The sequence below is a fragment of the Poecilia reticulata genome, linkage group LG6 (genome assembly GCF_000633615.1).
Source record: "Poecilia reticulata strain Guanapo linkage group LG6, Guppy_female_1.0+MT, whole genome shotgun sequence".
Taxonomy (NCBI): Eukaryota; Metazoa; Chordata; class Actinopteri; order Cyprinodontiformes; family Poeciliidae; genus Poecilia; species Poecilia reticulata.
Genome location: NC_024336.1, coordinates 4,257,059 through 4,271,014, shown reverse-complemented (window position 1 = coordinate 4,271,014; position 13,956 = coordinate 4,257,059). Strand labels below are relative to the sequence as shown.

General features: G+C 41.2%; 1 protein-coding gene and 1 long non-coding RNA gene across 3 annotated transcripts in view; one reads left to right on the top strand and one right to left on the bottom strand.

Annotated features, from left to right (window-relative positions):
- Positions 1–13,956, bottom strand: part of znf609a (zinc finger protein 609a) — a 44,700-nt gene that overhangs the window by 12,736 nt on the left and 18,008 nt on the right. For both annotated transcript variants that reach the window (XM_008410896.2, XM_008410898.2), the window contains exons 4-6: positions 10,958–11,186; positions 4,613–4,700; positions 1,884–4,026 (exon numbers count right to left, since the gene is read on the bottom strand). In XM_008410896.2, the coding sequence (XP_008409118.1) occupies positions 1,884–4,026; positions 4,613–4,700; positions 10,958–11,186 (2,460 nt within the window). The remainder of the gene's footprint in view (positions 1–1,883; positions 4,027–4,612; positions 4,701–10,957; positions 11,187–13,956) is intronic.
- On the top strand, positions 11,755–13,585 carry LOC108166370 (uncharacterized). The gene is made up of 3 exons (XR_001776707.1): positions 11,755–12,172; positions 12,564–12,650; positions 13,280–13,585. It is a non-coding gene; the product is annotated as an uncharacterized LOC108166370 (long non-coding RNA).

Sequence of the window (13,956 nt, the reverse complement as noted above, 5' to 3'; positions counted from 1 at the left end):
GTTATTTACTGTTATGGTCTGTAAGATATATTTATTTTCAGTACTAGATGTGGTCTCAACAAACCCATGGCACTTCAAAAATATTATTTTACCTTTTAGCTGGAAATAGTGTCTGTTTATTCTTGCCATACAGTCCTCTGTATTTATTATTGCTCGAAATGTCTTGCCATACCAGTTTATTCCTCTGTATTTACTTTAGTTTCTTAGTTTATTCTTGCATTTTGTTCTTCATTCATTTCCAATTAGTTTCCTTTGATTAGTATTATCTTCTCTTGGTTTATTGCTATGTCCACTTTAGTTTCTTTCCTGTTGCTAGATTTACTTTATCGTTTATTGACTATCAGTAATCTTCACTTATCACCTGCTGCGCCGCCTAATCATCATATGTTTCACATCATGTGTTGATTTTTCACTGTTCAGCGTCGGATTCTCTGTTTTTATGCCATAATTCACATCTAGTTCGTCGCTCCATTTTATGTCCCGCTTCTCCTGTTTCAGAGTTTTGCGCAATGTGCGTGTCGTTTTTGTTTTTTTTTAACCCCTGGTTTAGGGCGGTCGGGAAACGTATCGATGGGGAAAAGGCAGACTGACATAAACCTTTTAAAACAACAGAAACAATTGTGGTATTTTGATTATTGAAATTTAAAAGTGTTGTGGTACCATTGTTCTATCACACCCATTTCATACCGGACCACTTACAGCACCGGTGTTAACGCTATAAAATGAACGCTCTCTATCGTGGTATCACCCATGATTTCTTTACTTAAATGGGTTCAGTTTTCAGAGGGATACAAAGTGAGGGTATCGTGATTTTAGCAATGACATGTTTATAAGAGCGATTTTCTGTTGTCCTTCCGTGGAAGCGGGCAGCTTTCAAACGGATATAAGTTGCTGCTTTGACATGATCACAGAACTGCCAAAACATATGTACAAAAATCCTCAATAAAACATAAAATATTAGAAAATCACACACCAGACAAAGTGAATCTCAGCAATGTCATCAGCCAGTGTAACGCTGACCTGATGCGGTCAAGCTACTACTAGCAGGAGCTGAGCTGCGCCAAGAAGCTACAAACACTGGATAGAAGGAGAGCTGCCATCGATACCGTTGCAGCCAGGCATGATTTAATGTTACGAAATACAGTTTTAGCAAGTTGCTCAAAGTCTAAACTGGTATTGTTGTGATTGTAAGGTGTAAAGTTCACCTTCGACCAAACGCCCCCCAAAGGAATCCCAGCGACCCTTTTGGAAAAATTTCCGCCAACTTCCTGTCCTCTTTCCTCTAGCCATGCCCAGCGCCACTTGTTTTCAATTTCTTTCTCAAGTAAACGTGTTTCTTTACCGGGTGAGACAAACTCCATCTTCTTTCATATCGCATTTGATTTAATCGCCGAACCATTTGATTTAATTGCCGTTTCTTTTCTACAAACCGTTTTACAGTCATTGGTCAAGAACACGGGAGCTAGAATTCTGATTGGCAAACATCTTTGTCTATTTATCTAGTTTGGTTGAGGCGGACCGTTTGGTCAAAAGCCGGAATTCCGGCCCCCGGCCGGAGCTCTTTAAGCTCCTTGTGAATCTATAATTAACTTCAAGACATGACCTGTTCTGACAWATGGGATGTTCTTAAAAATAACATTAACTTAATACTCTGACTGTGGTCATGCATCCAGTGAAGAACCATCAGTAATGTCAATTTCAAAGTTGCCAAACGATTAGAATGAAACAGTTTCCCCCAGCATTAAGGAAACCTGCAATTATTAAAATTAAATTATATAATTGTTACATTGCATTATATAAACTAGTACTGCAGCCTAATTTATACAGTATTTCCTGAAACCTTCTTATAAAGCTCAGAACATAAACGTGCAGAAATGCATTACCTGTCTGTACCACATGGTGGAGTCCACACCTGTTGATCTGCCTAGTTCTATCCCTGGTTTGGCCTCTTCTTTCCCATGGTGACTCGTTTCATGAAGTTTCATCTTGAGCCCTTCAACCTGGGTGCTGGGGATTTTCATCTCCTCTCCTTTAGCCATAATGACAGACTTGGCCTGTTCTGAAGCTGCTGCAGGATCTTTAGACTTGGCCGGGGTGATCAATCCTTTAGACCCCAGGTCTGTGAGGCCGGGGGCACCAGAGACTGAAGGGGGACCTGAGGTCTTCTGCTTCCACTCATCTTTACCAAAAGAGTCACGGTCTTTGCTTTCCAGCTTCTTGTCAGATTGCTGCTGCCTCTCCTCGTATTGCTGACGGTAAGCAGGGTTAGAGGCCAGCAGGTGGTTATGATAGGCAGGATCAGAGGCATAGGAGTAGGGGGCCACATAGTACTGGTTGTAATACAGAGGTTGGGAGTACATATTGGAGCGCGGTTGGATGACTGATGGCTGCTGAGGACCCAGTTCTGCCTTCCTCTCCTCTGGAGGCTCCACCTTAAGTTTGCCCTCCTCTACCACCTCCAAGTCTTCTTCCTTCTTCACCTTCACCTGTGTTGCCTCCATTTGAGCAGTTGCTCCTGGTACTGCTCCTGGGCTGGGGTTTGGGTAACTTGGCGAGTAGTAGGAGTCATAGTTGGGGTAGTATGGCGACTCCTTACTGGGAGCCTGAGAAGGGAACAGTGTTTTCTTGGCACCTTCACGCGGTCCCTGATCAGGATCTGATTTGACCTTCACACCCTCTGCCTTCCCTTCTCCATCTTCGCCTGCATCAGAGATGTCAGAGTAAGCGGGGCTGCTGGTCTTCACAGACACATTGTCAGCACCGTTCTGGTTCTGGTGCAATGGTGTTGCTAAGCCAGCCTCTATCCTGCTTGCGACGCCAATGGACGGACTTGGAGCATTGTCGGAGAAACTGTAGACCTTATCAGCCTCAGCTTTGATGCTTGCCAAACGGCTCTGGTGAGCTTCCAAGCAGCCATTTAGCAAACTATCTGTTGTCTCAGAGTATGGACTTTTTCCCTCCTCCAGCCGACCTATCTTGTTCATTGCTACAGGACTATCCTCCTCCTTCCAACTGTCCCTCTTCTTCTTGTCTTTCTTTTTCTTGTCTTTCCCAAGGGTGGGGCTGCAGGAAGGGTCCGAGTGTGAATAGGGTTTAGTTTGGCTGTTTTTCAGCTGGGGGCTGCTGGGTACAGACTGTACCACTGAGCTCAATGCAGGAGACTGTGCCTGGGGAGAGTATGATGACGCAACCCCAAGGGGCAATGGTCGGCCCATCTTCGCACTTTTCTGACTTGATTTATCAGGTTTGCTGTTGACTGACATTCTTCTGGCCTTCCTGTCATCCACTCCATCATTGCTGGCCTCATCGGTTAAACATCCTCCCTCCTCACCACCGTCGGTGGCCTCAGGCTCCCCATCCCCTGCCTTCTTTTTTCCCTTCAATGTCTGCTTTCCTGACGAGGGAGAAGGGACATCAAAGCCCCGTCCTTTGGGAGTATTAGAGCGGGCAGGAGAGAACGCAGCACCATTACAGGAAGCTGAGTCATGCTGGACGACAGAGTCATCCCCATACTCACTGTCCCCATCCTGGTCTAGTCGTACATCATGGTCATTATGGGCGCGAGCCTGGTGGTACTTCAGCCCGTTAATGTGTTTGTATTTCTTGTTGCAGTTGGGATGGGGGCAGTCGATAAGTATAGGAGAAGGACAAGTCCGCTCCAGTTGTGGGGGGGCCAGAGCTTCTGTTTTCCCAACAGGTACAAGGGTCCCCACACCAGAAGAGTTGGTTCTCATGCGCTTTGAGGCTTTAGAGTCCTCAGAGCTGGAGGTAGGTTCCATGTCAGACACAGGTTTAGTTTTCCTCTTGGCAGAGGAGGGGCTGGCCTTTGCATCTTCACCACAACCCACCACCACACCCCGGCGCCCTTTGCTGGTTGCAGCAGCTCCACGAGTCTTGCTCCCACTGCCTTTACTGTCTGATGAGTTGCTGTTGTCATTCAAAGGCGTGTTGGTGCTGGGTCGCATCCTTTTACCCCGCCCACGGCCACTTCGCATCTCCATGTCACTGGTGGGGGACTCACAAAACCTGTAGGCAAACAGAAAATGGAGTCTAAATGCTTTTACTATCATGTGTGGTCAACCTTCTCTGTACTTTATAAAGTTCAGTCTATACTCCCATCTAAACCTCTCTCATTTGCAGTTTAATGTAAAGTCAATAAAAAGCCGTTATCAGGATTCCTTCAGGTTTCACCAACTCAAAAAACAATGATGTCTGAGCATTATTCAAATTTTTGTGTGACAGAAAAGTCCAGCAAGAACCAAAAAAAAAATTAATATAAGGTAAGAGATTAAACAGTACTGCCACAACAAAATCTAAGACCTGTGATCAGAGTATTTTTGGCCAGCCTACATTTTTTAGTAAATGTAACACGTTTTAAGGGTGTGTGTACACCATGTGTTATACACTATGTAATTTTGACGATGTGATCTAGGAAATACTTTCTTCTTTACTTTCTGATTAAATGAAAACTTAATGAGCCCAAAATTGATCCTATCCCTAGAAGATTTGGGTAGTCAGAAACTGTTAGTTTTCTAAATTGATCAGGCAACATGCATCTCCTAATTCAGTAAGCTGCTAACCAGTGAACTGTAACTGGAATGTGTTTACATACCTCGGCGGGGCCCAGTCGTGTCTTGTGCAGTCCAAAAGGGTCCCAACATATGTCTTGTTCCTCCAGGTGACATTAACCACTAGCATCCCTGTATAAAGGAGAACACAGTAACTAAACTATCACAATGGAATTAATGCATACAGTTTAAAGACTAGTGCTATGACTTGTTTTAATTGTTTAAAATGAGGAAGACAATTAAGTATGTATCTTTTATAAAAAATATATTTTTTTACGTATTTGTTGAAACTGTCACTATGTTGTGACAATTTTGTATGAGACAAATAAGCTATAAAAATAAAAAACAAGCTTCTCTACCTTCTCCCAGTGCTACCTAGAAAACAACCAATCAGGGCCAGGAGGCAGGTCTTAGCATTCCACCCAATTGTGTGGTGCTGCAGCTACCCACTTCTTCCTCCACCCCTCACTCTCCAAGTTGTTTCTCTACCAGTAACACAGAGCAGCAAGGACATGAGATTGACAGACACCGCCAAACCTTCCTCCTGGTTCTGATTGGTTGTTTTTGGTTGGGACGACACGGAAGCAGTGCATTTCTTCAGATGGCAATAGCCCATCTGAAGAGTGCTTAAAGGAGCACTCCAATATGCAATACTTTTGACAATATATCAATTGATTTATAAAACACTTTGAAAACAGCTATTAACTGCACCAAAGTGCAAAAAATAGTGAGCATTCAACATCATTGACTGGTTCTGTCATACCACATCACCTGTTCAGGCTGCTATCACAGCACGATTCAGTTCACTTCACTTTACTAGGTCCTCGAAGGGAAATTCATTCAGCCTGTCAGAAATTTTGCAGGACCATATATTGTCCCAGAAATTACTGCGATAATCAATAATATTCTTGTTTTGTGACCATTTTCAAGTAATATAAAGGTAATGGCTAGGGATGCTCCGATCAGGTTTTTGCTGCTTCGAGTACCTCAATTCTTAAAATTTCTCGAGGACAATTTACCTGCCTCGAAGCTTCGTTAATTGATGTTTTATTATTGGTGCACCATGTTACGGCCAGAACTTCATTTGCGTTGCGTGGAGCTCTGACTTCCGTCTCTGAGTTGTTGACGAAAGCCAAGTGTTAGAAGCATAACGTCCCATTTTCAAGTTTGGCCCGTGGGGATTTTATTGAGTGATGATAATGCCCAGCTTTTCATCGTTTTTGGGGGACCAATAAACATCCTTAAAATGAATGGCGCGATGCCTGGAATACGGCAGCCTTTCTCCTCCTGGAGCTGCTGGTTCAAAGCGAACGGCGGGAAGAGCGCTGCAGGAGTATTTATACAGACTGAAAACGGCGGGTGGCTGAGTAGTTGACGGTTACAGTGTAAGTGTAGCTTTATGGACGAACCGCACAATAAATTTCATATCATCCCGGTCTCAACAAACGAGTGGCAGAAATCATCGTGGCGGTACATGGCTCAGCAGGCCCGAGCTCAAATCGTGACACCGGCAGCTACCGTGGCACTTCTGGTGGCAGGTTCCATTAGGTGTCACGGGTGCCACTGACTTCGGCTGACTTTGGCACCTGCCAAGGCCTGCCGCAACATCATACTGGCACTTCCGGTGACACCTGCCATTAGATGTCACGGGTGCCACTGACTTTGGCTTACTTCGGCACTTGCCAAGGTCTGCCGCGCCCTCATACTGGCACTTCCGGTGACACGTCCCATTAGGTGTCATGGGTGCCACTGGCTTTGGTACTAGGTGTTGTTGAGAATTTGTTTTGGGTTTAATCAKAATTATTATTTGGGCTATTATAATTCAATAAGTATTTGAGTTGCAGTTATTTCATAGATTTAGTTAGCATTTGATAGTATCTGGTTCAAAATGGACTATTTGTGGACCTTTAACAGAATGGACTACATATCTCATGACGCTTTAGAACTAGTAGAAAAATAACTTGAAATCAGACGAAGAAGAAAGAATTTTGTATGTTTTTTTTCGCAGAAAGAGCTATGTTAACTGAGTTCCTACACTCTGTCGTAGATCATCGTGTATGATTCATACATCCTATTTATTCACTAAAGTTCATCTGAATAATCCAGAAGACTCCTTTCGTCTTAGAATTATTCGAATACACAACAGGTGTCACAGGTGCCATTGGGTTTGGAACTTTCGAAACAGCTGAGTCTAGCTTCCCCTAGATCTGCCTTTAGGTGTCCAGAGTGTTTCAGAGCTGTCACAACTGCTGCCGCTGTTATGGAGGATGGCAATGCCAGTTTTTGTAATACGTGTTATCTATATTGCCCGTTTATAAAAAAAAAAAAAATTCAATGGTAATTGTATTGTTTAATTATCAATTTAACACCTTTAATATTTTTGACGGAATTTAATTGATTTAATTTAATCGTCATGGAGGAATAATATTTTATTTGATTCTGATGTAGTAAATTCACACGTTGACTAAACATACATTTTACGTAAGACTTCAAATGATTTCAGGGAGGGGTTTTATTATACACAAAGATTTTCTTTCTTTGTCATTGAAAACTTAAAATGTAGGTTATTGCTATTTAAGGTATTTACATACATAATAGATATGTTTTTATTTGTCAATAAAAATTGAGAAATAAATTCCTATGCATATACTTTGCGACATAAACTTTAAAAAATGTTTAAACATATTTGCCAAAGAAAATAATATGCAAACTTGACAATTTTCATTTATAAAAGCATTTGCTTCTTAAGTATAACCCAACGTAATTTTTGTTTCCCAAAATATGTAATACCCTTGTTCTTAATGCCGTTTAGGATACACATATTGTCAACGCTTTTGAGGTGTACATGCCTTGTGTTTTGACTTCAATGTAAAAAATTTGAAGGTGGTTTGACTTGAAAATGCTATTGAAATGCATTTTGTTGTTCTGATTTTATTCATTGTTTCATCTTTAAAATTTTCATGACAATGTCCAGAACCAGAAACAAACAGGGAGAAGAAACCTTCATTTATGCAGCAAAATCTGGAATAAACTTCCTAATTAATGAAAAATAGCAGATATCAAATATATTAAATAACAACAAGTAATAACTCTCAATTTAAAACTGTTTAACAGGCATTTTTGGAAAATTATAACACGTTTCCAAAGAAATTTGCATTAACTTAAAAAAACTCTGAAAGTTATAGTGGATGCTAGGGGTGTAGTTATGCAATAATTTCACGATATGCTACGATATACGATATTCTGGTCACAATACGATATGTATCACGATATTTGTTGATCGATACAATTCGCTACAATTCAGTGCATTTTTACGATTTTTTGAAAGATTTTAGAGGGACAGAGTGATTTTAGTGACATTTTGTTCCATAGACTTGAATTTAGTTAACTGAAAACTGATTAAAAGCACCAACTACACAATTCCTGACTCTGATTGGACAGTCCAACAGTCTGCAGCTGGACAAAATGAATCAAAGATGCAGTGAGAGAATTMGTTTCTGTCATTTAATTCATGTGGATTTGACATAAAACTCAAAAGTTTAAACGGTAATCCAGGAGCAGAGTGGGGAGATTATCAGCCTCTGTAGACTCTCAATATGCAAATGAGAAATGCAGTCTTTTGGACTATAGGGGAAAAGGCTTTTCTACCTTGGCTCCTGGAGTTAGCCGTGGCTGTAAGCTGCTTTCTTCTAACTGCTAAAGTAGTGGSTCCGTCTCACCCCGTAGTGATCGACTCCCTGCAGCTACGCAGCGCCGCTATTCCCCTGCTTGGGTCTCTGAGTAGCTGCCTCTCAGACTACCAGGATCTCATAGTACTCTCAGTCTCTGATACTCTTTGTCTGTTGCTAATAAGAATGATCGATCAGCAATTGCTATCATGGAAATCCTCATGAACAGAGCCAAGCCAAAAACTAATTACGAAGTGAATGCTACCAGTCGAAATTTGCATTAATTTCGCRATCTCACTGCTTTTGCAGCTGCTCSGTTSGCGCCGCTAMTMCTTTCCGCTTCTCCGTTCCGCTTCTCTTTCACGGTTACTTGCGCAACTTTACTTCGTTTCTCAGCAACAAAATACAGCCCGTCGTTATTTATTGAAGATTTCACATTTCCAAAAACACAGGAATCTAATGTTTCGTTTCGTACGTTTGGAAGCTCATTCCCTCTCATATAATCGGAAAAACCGGGGAATGGCGGCGCTTTTGTCTGACATTCGGAAAAATATGGTTTACTAATTTTAGCATAACTCCAGTTATACTTGGCCTATTAACATAATTTAAAAACTGGTGTGTAGTTTATAATGTGCACTTTAAGCTCAAGTTGACAGTGAGACTGAGGGAGGCGGACTCTTGCTGCTACGCCATAACAAACTAGACGTTAAAAAGAGCTATAAGGCTATGGACCCCTATGGTTTAACGGATCGATACTCGCGGATGAAAAATTGATACTTTCCGAGGGCAGAAAATATCGATATATATCGCCAAATCGATTTATTTATACAGCCCTAGTGGATGCCTGGTCTATTACTTTCTTGGGAACTTTTGCACCGTCATGGAACCATGCTGAACATAATGTCACTCTGGAATCGTCAGCTCTGACATACTTTGGCCACCGAGTAGTGGCACCTAGTGGTAGCTATTATCAGCTGTCGCAGAAGAGGTCCCATCTGACATGCAGTCAGTGCAGGTGTTCTATCTTTCTCTGCCAAGTTGGAACACCAGCTGAATATTTAAATATGTATGAGGATTATGTTTTAATTAAGATATGTTTTATTTCTATTTATTTGAAAGAAAGTTTTTCATATGCTACATTCTATCCTAAACAGATGGAATGAGATCACAGCAGCCTGTGGCACCTATGGCATCTTACCCAGAAGCTCGTGGCACAAGTGGCACCTTATGGCAGCTGTCAACATGTTTTCACTGAGGCTCTTTATTAGATATTTTAAATTGAAATTTGTGACTGTATCCAAAATAGACCAGGGCATATTTGCTTTTTTGAATGAACACAACACTTAAGAGGAAATGCAATACTTTGTGCCAGATCCACCGGTGTTTTTTTTAAATGACGAATTCACTCATATTACATCTGACACAGAAGCTGTGGTATATGTAGCTGCGCACATGTAGGCTGTAGCCCTACATGGGCAAACCCATGTGGGCCCACCATGGAAACAGCGGACAAACCCATATTGGACCTATATAGTCTGCCCTCCTTTTCCCCATATGGGGCCCACCTAGATATGCTGGCTGGGATGGTTACTTTTGTCATGTTGACCTCAACTTTGAAACATTGAACTTTAACCTCTATTCTCAACCTTATCAGCCCGATTTCACGTGAAAACCTGTTCAATGCGAACACTGTTTCCACCGGGTAATTTAAGTTGTGATACTGAGTACATGGTCATAAAAATCTATCATTGCATGGATATGTCTGGCAGACGTCCGCAGACTGAAGTGCGCCCGAGTATGTTGGGGCCTCATGGCAGCTGTCACTGGAAGTGCTGTGGCAGCCCCTGGCAGATGCCAAAGCAAGTGGCACCCGTAATAGCTAGTGCCAAAACCAGTGGCACCCGTGACAGATAGAGCCGAAGCCAGTGGCACCCATGAYACCTACGACCAGAAGTGCCAGTATGAGGTCACGGCAGCCCTCAGCAGGTGCTGAAGCCAGTGGCACCCATGATACCTAATGACACCTGCCACCAGAAGTGCCAGTATGAGGTTGCGGCAGCCCTTGGCAGGTACCATATCCAGTGGCACCTGCGACACCTGTTGTATATTTGACTAATTCACAGATGAAAGGAGTTGACAAAGTGTAGGAACTCAGCTAACATATAGGGCCACTGGGGAAAAAATTTAAAAAGTTCTGACTTTAATCACAGTATTCTGAGAAAAAGTTAAAATTCTGACTTTAATCTCAGAGATTAAAGTCAGAATTTTAACTTTTCTCAGAATTCTGCAGTAATATCTTTACAACTACAGTGCCATCTTTAGATATTCACAGTACAATTATTATGTAGAGTATTATTCCAGAAACTAGAGACCCACCAAATTCTTGTTTTATTATAGATCTGACCTTCCTGTTCTAATTTCTTTAAAAGAACACAACCCAAACATCTATCATAGAAGGACTAGTTGTGAATCCAACAGAAAATCCAGGAATTACAATATTATCCACAGTTAAGTATCTCATGATCTATCCTTCTACCCTGTATCTGATTTTCATACTTAAAAAGGTGCATCAGTGTAAGTGCTGCTGGGTGATGCACTTCTACACCAAAAAATGGTTTAGCTCTTCATTTTGTGTTATTTAATGAACATCTCCACATGATTACTCTCCATAAAGACAGCTATTGACAGAGTCAGTTGTTTAATTTGTGTTAGGTTGCTCACCATCTTCGGTCTCCTGCCACACAATTCCTTCCAGGTTAACGCTGGTGCCAGGTTCACAGGGCCCCAGACATTCCGGTTCAGTGGCCAGAGATGCTTCTGCTGTGTTCACTGCAACGGAGCGCGTGCGAACCATGATTTGCTCACAAGAGGACGAGATGTCGCTGCTATTAGCAGGAGGACCGAGGAGGTGAACAGGAGGAGGAGCACAGGTGGAAAAGGGAGATTCCATCTGGAGGAATAAGCGGACAGAGAAGCCCTGCTGTCAGTCACATTCACAAGCAGTTAGGTTTCAGGCCAAGAAACTCTGTCATCCCCGTTGTTCTGCAGATATATAACCAGACTTCTTTTTAAAAAAAAGTATTAAAAAAATGTATATACATATCACTAATGTGATTACTGCAGGAAAAAATTAGAGCATAAATAATACACCAGAAGTCCCATCTTGTTCCTCAACACCCATGTATTTTTTTTAGCTACAAACAAATGCAGGTCTACTGCTTCTGTCCTGTTCCGATTAAATATAATGTAAAATGTCTGTGGAACCATCTTTCTGTTAAAATGGTTTTATTATATGTAGAGCCAGAACTTTTTTTTTTTTTTTTACAAAGAGGGTACGGAGAGGTTAATTTTTGCTTCAAAAAACGATCTGATGAAACACTAGAAAAGACTGTTCTGTTCATGTTGTGCTAAAAGGAGTTAGCCTATCAGAGAAGCTATTCTTTTTATTTTTAATTTCTTTTTGATCAAAGTCTTCTTACTTTTTTTTTTTTACATAAACCACAAAACACTGACGAAGACACACACAACAGAAATCCCTCCTACCCCACCATTCCCCTGCCATACTGGATCTACTACCCCAATATGTATCCACCTTGTATTCATACATCAGTCGATGCAAAGCACAGGTTTGTGCGTAAATGAAAGAGACAAATATTTTACCTATACACAGATTTATCTGCTGAAATTTTTTCTACGCAAGATATAAATGGCTACCAGATATCAAAGAATTTGTTTACAGATCCCCTAACAGTATACCTGATCTTCTCCAAATGAATGTAAGACATAACCTCTCTTAACCAGTGTCCCTATACTGGAGGATGTGGATCCTTCCATCGAAGAAGAATGAGTCTTCTAGCCAGTAGAGAGCAGAAAGCTAACACAGTCCTCTGATGTTTGCTGAAGGAAGCCTCTGCTGGAGCCACCCCAAAGAGAGAGGTGAGTGGTGACAGATGAACAGTTTGTCCAAATATTCCTGAAAAGGTATCAAAGATGCCTTGCCAGTATCCGTGTATCTTTGGACAAGTCCAGAATGTGTGCAAAAGTGTGGCTGATGATTGTTTACAACGATCACACGTTGAATCCAAGTCCCTTTTGAATTTGCACAATCTGTCCTTAGACCAATGTAAACGATGTACTACCCTGAATTGAACTATAACATGTTTCAGACATATTGAGGATGAATATATATTTTGAATAATTTGTTGCCAAACTGTGTCTGATATGGATTCCTCCAAGTCCATCTCCCACTTGCACTTCAAAGAATCTAAATTGGCATCATTGTATGAACTGAGCAAAGAAACTCTACTAATAGAGCATTTTGTTACAGACTTACACATCAGAATCTCATCTATAAGAGAAGTTGGAGGACGAAGAGGAAAACATCCAGAGTTCGACATTACAAAATGTCTCAATTGTAAATATCTGAAAAACTGTGACTTGTGGATGTCAAATTTCTGTGTTAGCTGTTCAAATGAGGCAAACTTATTAAGATCATTTAGAGAAGTTATTCCCTTTAAACCCCAAGCATTGAAAGCAGAGTCCATTAGTGAGGGAGCAAACATGTGATTATTTGATACTGGAGCAGACAAATAATCATTCTGTAATTTTTAACAACCTCCTGCACTGATTCCAGATTTTTATTGTGTGAGTTACTACCGGATTAGAAGTATAAGTTGAGACTGGTTGATTGAACGGTAACTGGGAGCAGAGAGAGAGCTAGATGTAATTAAATTCCTCTCTAAGGTCACCTAAGTAGGAACAGGATTGTCTTCTCTCAACCAGTACAGTAAGGCTCTAACGTTAGCCGCCCAGAAGTAATATAAGAAGTTGGGGAGTGACAAACCACCAAGATCATGGGGTAGCTGTAGCATCTTACTGCCTATCCGTGGATGCTTTTTATTCCAAATAAATGACAACAACTCTCTATTTAAATTGGTAAAAAAAAAAAAAAAAAGTCCTGGTGAGGAACACTGGCACGCTCTGAAATAAATAAAGTAGTTTGGGCAGTATTGCCATTTTGATCACGTTGATTCTATCCCCCAGGATAGAGGCAGGGATGCCCATGTAGCGATGTCCTTCCAAAGGTTCACCAGGAGAGGCAGTTTGCTGTATAGAGATCTTTGTGACTGTGAGTAAACCAAATACCAAAGTATTTAAATTTGACAGAACTGATTTTGAAAGGAACTGGGCCYATATGATGCTCTTCTATTGGGGTCACAGGCATCAATTCACTTTTTTGAAGGTTAACCTTATAGCCAGATATGTTTCCAAACCTCTGAAATAAAATAAGTAACTCAGGGATACTAGACAAGGGATCTGAAATATAAAGAAGTGTATCATCAGCGTATAAGGAAACTTTATGTTCAGTGCCAAACTGATTGATACCTTTAATTTCGGGGTTATTCCACAAAGCCACTGCAAGTGGTTCAATCGCGATTGCAAATAAGAGTGGAGAGAGTGGGCACCCCTGCCTCGTACCACGTTTCAATTCAAAATAACTGGACAGATTACTGTTAGTGCGTACAGCTGCCATTGGCAACGTATATACAGTGGGGAAAATAAGTATTTAGTCAGTCACCAATTGTGCAACTTCTCCCACTTAAAAAGATGAGAGAGGCCTGTAATTGACATCATAGGTAGACCTCAACTATGAGAGACAAAATGTGAAAAAAAATTTGAGAAAATCATTTTGTCTGAATTTTAAAGAATTTATTTGCAAA